Below are 6,809 nucleotides of genomic sequence, written 5' to 3'. Positions count from 1 at the left end.
CATCCCAGCTCTCCATCTGAGGATCACTGGCTTGAAGCCCACATCTCCTCACTCCAATGTGGAGAGAGGAGGGTGAAGACCCTCCTCCTCTACTCCTGATTGGTTGGCTACATGTTGAAGTAGCACACTCCTCCCCTCAGCCTGAAATATGTCCCATTAATAAGTCTGCTTATGAGTAACTTATGTGGATGTGATCCAGTGACTGCAGTAGCCTGTCCCTTTAAGTGTAACATTTAAATTTGTGTGTGTCTGTGTGTGCACGCGCGCACACACACACACTTACATAGAGGCTGTTCTCAAGAGCAGCCAAGACCAGGCTGGGGCAGCTAAGCCTGAGCTTGGCTGACTGTGGGAACTGCTGGTTGCCGACTGGCTCCTGCGGTGACTCTGTGGCAAACCTGGCTAAGAAGCTGGGCTCTTAAGTGAAGTTCAGGGAGCAAGCATTCCCTTAACCCTGTTTACCTGACTGTCTGTCAGTGCCGGTTGCTTTCAGCTGGCACTGAAGCACTGGTGGGTGCCCGACCATCACTGGGGAGATCCCTGCAATGCATTGCACATGCGTGTAGTGCATTGTGGGATTTCCAGGGGTCAGGGTGCTCATACCCCCCCACCTGGATCATCTATGGGGAATGAGAGCTTCTGCTGCCTTCCCCATCTCCTACCTTCAAGCCTTCTCATACGATTGTGAGAAAGGGCTTACACACACACACACACACACACACATCTCTGTGAGGTAACTGAGCTGAAAGTCTGTGGCAGAACAGAGCTGAAGGTTTGTGTTGGGAACCTTTTTTGAAGCCAATTTTTTTTGGAAAGTGTTATGAAGGCAATATCATGACACCTTTTTAATTTCAGGCCCCATTTTGATGCAAAGTGCAACCCACAAATCATTTGAACCACAATCACTGGACCTTTCATGTTATTAGAGACAATTTGCAATGAGACTAAATCGGGTGAATGGTGCAGCAGGGTGATAGATTGGGCTGTGGCCAAAGATTGTGAATAAAATCTTCAGTGCCACATCTACTGCAGTAATTTCAACTGTATGTACTGTGCTGAAAAGAACAAAGTATACCTTTGCCAGCCCACTGCTGCAGGCTTTTCAGCCATAATAATGGCTGATGCAATTCCAGTCCTAATCCTAAAACATGATTTCAAACAGAGTATCTCCTGAAGCCCTGTGGGAACAATAGTCCTTTATTCCTAAGGCTGTTAATAGGCTGCCATCTTAAGATACTTATTGCTTGATCCCAGTCCCTCATTTACTTGGATGTAAATGCTATGTGAGATGCTGTGAGGCCTCATGTGCTCTCCATAGTATAGGTGAACTCCTCAAACCAGAATTGCCAAAAGAAGCAATCTTAAATGTCAGGGTCTGGGTTAAATTGCCTGTTATTTTCTAATCAAGCAACATCCCACACATCTAATCATGGTAGGTCAGAGGCCAAATTATCAATTTGTCTGGGCTGAGAGAGGCATTAGAAGGAACAAGCCAGTAAAATGTACCACAATGCCAACAACTGTGCAGGAAGAACAAAGACTTCATGGGATAGCCCACTGGAGGTGGAGGGGCCAGGTAAAGCCATGAAGTTTGGCCATTATAAAACTGGGGACTGGGTTCATCTTTAACTGGAGTACAAACCAGCACTGTTGACTGACAAAGATTTTAGCCAATTACAGTTTATTTTCAGCAATCTATATGTAGTTTGCTAGGTACATGTACATGTACATGTACCTACCAAATTATTAGCTATTTCTAGCAGCAGTCTAGATGCAGGTGGTGGTTTTTTTTGTGTGTGTGTCAAAGTATTTTATTCCACTTTTCCTTATGCCCTTCCCACCTCATTTTAAAGTCAACAAACGACTTGGTTTCTCTGTAATTGGCTTGAAGGATTGGGTGGTTAAATGATGAGGAGCAGAAGTAAGCCATTCAGTTTTGAGGTATCCTGCATGCTATGAGGTCATGTTCCAACTCTAATTCTTCTTGGTTTGGGACTGGAAAAGGGGAAAAGGTTCAAGCAAAAATGGTTGTAACATGGAACAGTTGTGGGTCAAAGGAGTGAAGTGGAAACTTATGTTTGCAATTTTTGGAGCAGCAGTTTTGATTTAGATTCAGAATGCCAAAGAGCTGTGTGACAGCCTAGTTCACAGGATATGAAGTCAGCAAAAAAGTACATGTAAAACTCATGATTCTGTGGTGAGCCCTGCAAAATTAAATAAAATGGCTGACATGAAGAACAGCTTTGTTGAACTATAATGCCAGGGCTGCTGCAGACTCCTAAGGCAGTTCCTACTCTGCAGAAAATAGGCAGTTGCACAAGCAGCACAGCCACTGTTTCTCCCATTTGTGACAATGGAAGAAAGTGTGGAAGCACTACTTGTGCAACAACCCATTTCCTCCTCCTCCTCCTCCTCCTCCCACTATAAATATTACACAGTAGTAGCATTGGGGTGCCTTATGAGTCTGCTGAAGCCTTGGAGCACAGGGTTATGGCACCATAAAGCTGTGCATCACTGTGGTTTCCCGTCTGTGTCAGTGGGAGAAACTGGGGAAGCACTGTTTGTGCAACCACCCATTTTCTATGACGACGACGACGACTACGAATATTACACAATAGTAGCATCTGGGTGCCTTGTGAGTCCACTGCACAGGGTTATGGCACCATAAAGATGAGCATCATGTCAGCCACTGTGTTTTTAATTGTGTAACTGTGTATATGCTTGTGGAAACTTCCTTTGGCCATGGAGGGTACATACAATGGAAACATTGCCCAAGACAGACATTTATTCTCACACATCATGAGTGCTCCAATCCCGCTAGGGGCTATTTCTGCGTCGATATTCCTCGCTGGATGGGCAGCCGTGTGTTCATGTTTTTTCTTTCTCTGATCCAGCAGGCTGCATGCCTGGAATCTTTTTATAAATGCTAAGATCCTGGTGATGGGCTGTTCACGAAAAAGAGTGGGGAGCTTAGATTCAGCCCCCCCTTCTCCTCCTTCTCTGCCAAACAAGGAGTTGAAACGACATTTTAAAAGGCTCCGTATGCACCGCAGCACTTTATGTCATGCTCTGTTAGACTGAGGTAACACTCTAATGATGGGAAGGAGACCAACTTTGATCCATATGAGCTATCTTCAGTCTTGCTTACACTGTCAAAGCCTGTCTGATTCCTTCCTGTCTGTGTCTGTACATATTCTAAAGTGTGCTTGGTTTTCAAAATACGAGGTAAATATTTCACTCAAGGTGCAATAAAATATTCTGAGGTAATTTTTTTATTTTGTTGTCATCGTTTTAGGTAAAAATATTACAGTATACAAGATAAAATTATTAAAGGTAAAAATACATTATTTAATTTAATTTTTCTCTAAACAGTTATACCTACAGTACACATTTTTATTTTATTTTTTAAAACTTTTTTTAAACAAATATAACTATTAATCTATTAGGCTATCTGTGTTCTCATCTGGCACTTAAGAACAGGTCACAGGTCACCTTCTGGTTCTGCTTATAATGAATCATTAATATTAGTTGGTATCTAATGTAGTTGAATAGGTGCATCTTGTAAACAAACAATACAGTTTTATGGTACGATAGGAGCAAGATGTGCTTTGAACAGCTGAAAGCATATTTTGCCATCAAATAAATATGCAGCTGAGTTTTCAGTTGTAATGATGTAGGTTAATACTACCTTCCATTTGGAAGAGTGCAGTATGAAGATGCCATTACTGCGGCCTGTAAACACTTTATTTTTGAAAAATAAAATCTAGAACTGAAAATTTTTTGCTATGAAATTTCACATTACGTTGGAATGTTCTTAAACAGATCAAGGTGCCATCAGAGGTATTCCTGGTTCAAGATTCATTGACAGCATATCTCATGAACTCACATGTACTCTATGGCTTTCTTTTCAAGGCTGGCAATCCAAGCTGAGCTGTTCTTTTATGACTTGGTCCCCAAATTGTCAGCCCAATCCTATACACTCTCAGAAGTAAGTTCCACAATGAATTGACAGTGCTTACTTCCAAGGAAGTATGCATAGGGTTGTAGCCTTTGACATTTTTCCTTGATTGATTGGATAACTCAAATTGTTATCTTTCATTTTTTACATACTTTCCTGGATGGAAACAGAATTTCTTCTCACTATGAATAAAGTATGTGTGAACATGTTTTCTGTACCTTCATTGCAGTTCAGGGACATTCATATTATATTTGAACACTCATAACATAATTTGAAGACAGGCGAATTCCTGAACGCCATTGTTGTGTCTAAAAATATTGTGCCAGGATGACTAGAATTTGTAACTATCTAAGGACAAATTTCATAGCCAACAATGGGAGAATCCAGCTATTGTCACAGAATTAAGTTGCAGGAACATGGTCATGGAGTTACAAGTTCCTTGCCTTTATTCATTCCAAATATGATGTCTTCATGTGATCCCTGTACTTCAGTCCAGGAATTTGTAGTGGACCACTGAAGGAGAAAGGCCTTTCTCCTTCACCATGAATGTACATACAGTTCTTCCCCACCTGTAAGAGCTTTAGAATGCAAACAGGGTAGGATCGGGATCTGAGCATCTATCTCAGAACTGTAGCATAGGAAAACCACAGATTAAATTTCATTAGGACTTCTGAAAGCCAGGTCAAAAACAACATGCATGGAATGTTGTAGGGATCTACGTGACAGGATTCTAGGTGACCCTTTGAACTTTTCTTGCCAAACATTCACAGCATAGAAATCAAATTCAGCCTAGCAACAGGGTAGCAATAAGAAGTAGTCTTTTGATTACTTGAATAACTGCAACAATGTCAATTGGGGAGGATCAGTAGTGAAAGCAACCCTGTGCAGCAGGAGTATCATTGACACATATTGCAGAGGGAAGGGTTTGCTAAGGCTTAAGAGACAGCAGCTTTCCCAGGTCATCCTACAGAATTCGGAGTTGAGGGCAGAACCACAGACTACAAGGAAAACACAGAGTTCTGAATGCAAATGCAGATATAAGGGCAGGAGAGCAGTTGGTGGTTAAGCAGCAGTTTGGAGGAGAGATGCTTAAGCCTGCCTTTGCCCTCTGCTTCTCCCCTTCAAATTTCTTCACAACCTGTTGTTTTTATTCCTACAACTGGACTTCAAAACTACGTCCAATTAAGCCCTGCTGGGGCAAGATGGTGAGGACATTTCCAGAGGTGAATTGATGGGCCCAGGTACTCCATCCTTCCATCCACAGATTCTTTCCTGCAGCTGCCCCCTGCACTCATGTTCTGACAACAAATGCAGTTTGGGACCTTGCATTTGCCAAGATAACACACATAGTTTTGGCCTCTGGTGAGCTCTGAACCAGGGACTTCCCAATTCACCCTCTTAGCTGCTAACAGCGCTACCTCAGTGTTATTTTTGCAGTATCATTTTTAATGTGTGCGCACACACACTCACTTGTAAATATATGCATTGCAAATCACAAATGGACATTTGTGGAACATATTTCTGCACCCCTTCTCCTCCTCATACTATTTGTCTTGTTGCTTTGCCATTGATGCTTCTGATCTTCAGTTCCTGTATGGTGATTTATTATAGTGGAGAATCTGGCTCTCCACCTTCCCCCCTCCCGCCCCAGTTTTCAAAAGTTGCTTTGGGTATCTAGATCAACCAAGCTCAGCTTCTCAGGATTATGCATCTCTTTCTGATGTCAAAAGGCTTGATTTGATATGAAAATGTCACCTTTATATCATAAAGGAATTAATTGATCATTGGCTTCACCCAATAAACTGAACAAATGTACAGTGCCCATGAAATCAACAATAACCGGGGGGGGGGAACCGTTTTCCATGTCCCTCTCTTCCGCAGTTTTTGCTCCTTTAAAATGCTGGTTGGAATAATAAAGCAGTGTTTCCTCTTTGTCCACCATCAAATATCCTTATTTAAGTTCTTCCCAAACTTGTCGCTTAGCTGCTGTATTAGTTTTGCCAATTCACCTGTTGCTTGCGACTTTTCTTCTAGAAGTTCATAGCGGAGACTTGAAATGTCCTGTTTAATCTCCTTAAGTTCTCCTACAGGAATAAGAGGGGAGAAAAACACAAACCTTTTATTAATAGGATTAAGGGCACATCCACTGCTTTTTGTATCCTCCATACCTGCTCTACTGTGTGCTGCTCTGGGTACAAGAATTCCTATCAGCAGTAGTCCTGTGAGTGGAAAGCTGTGCTTTTGAGGCAATCCAATGCATCTAATAGGATGTGTAAGAGTTCAACTGGAATCAGTCCTAAATGAATATCTTTGCTTCAAAATTGTGGGTTAGCTTTTGGCCAGAGTGGGTTTTTCTACACTTCTAGAGCTGCACTTTCCCCCAGCTGCACTGGAAAAGGTGTAGAGGAGGGCAACCAAGATGATCAGGGGCCTAAAGCACCTTCCTTATGAGGCAAGGCTACAACACTGGGGGCTTTTTAGTTTAGAAAAAAGATGACTGTGGGGAGACATGATAGAGGTCTATAAAATCATGGATGGTGTGGAGAAAGTGGACAGAGAGAAATTCTTTTCCCTCTCCCATAACACTAGAACCAGGGGTCATCCCATGAAATTGATTGCTGGGAAATCTAGGACCAACAAATGGAAGTACTTTTTCACAAATGCATAATCAACTTGTGGAATTCTCTGCCACAAAATGTGGTGACAGCCAACAACCTGGATGGCTTTAAGAAGGGTTTGGATAACTTCATGGAGGTCTATCAACGGCTACTAGTCGGAGGGCTGCGGGCCACCTCCAGCCTCAAAGGCAGGATGCCTCTGAGTACCAGTTGCAGGGGAGTGACAGCAGGAG

General features: G+C 42.4%; 1 protein-coding gene across 5 annotated transcripts in view; it reads right to left on the bottom strand.

Moving 5' to 3' along the window:
- Positions 1–3,276: 3,276 nt before the first annotated feature.
- The window catches only part of TRPC7 (transient receptor potential cation channel subfamily C member 7), a 227,258-nt gene continuing 223,725 nt past the window's right edge, over positions 3,277–6,809 (bottom strand). For all 5 annotated transcript variants that reach the window (XM_053288511.1, XM_053288510.1, XM_053288513.1 and 2 more), the window contains one exon: positions 3,277–6,042. In XM_053288511.1, the coding sequence (XP_053144486.1) occupies positions 5,900–6,042 (143 nt within the window). In that variant the 3' untranslated portion in view covers positions 3,277–5,899. The remainder of the gene's footprint in view (positions 6,043–6,809) is intronic.

This window comes from Hemicordylus capensis, chromosome 2, assembly GCF_027244095.1.
Source record: "Hemicordylus capensis ecotype Gifberg chromosome 2, rHemCap1.1.pri, whole genome shotgun sequence".
Classification (NCBI taxonomy): domain Eukaryota; kingdom Metazoa; phylum Chordata; class Lepidosauria; order Squamata; family Cordylidae; genus Hemicordylus; species Hemicordylus capensis.
The sequence above is the reverse complement of the archived record's forward strand: the minus strand, read 5'-3'. Positions and strand labels throughout refer to the sequence as shown.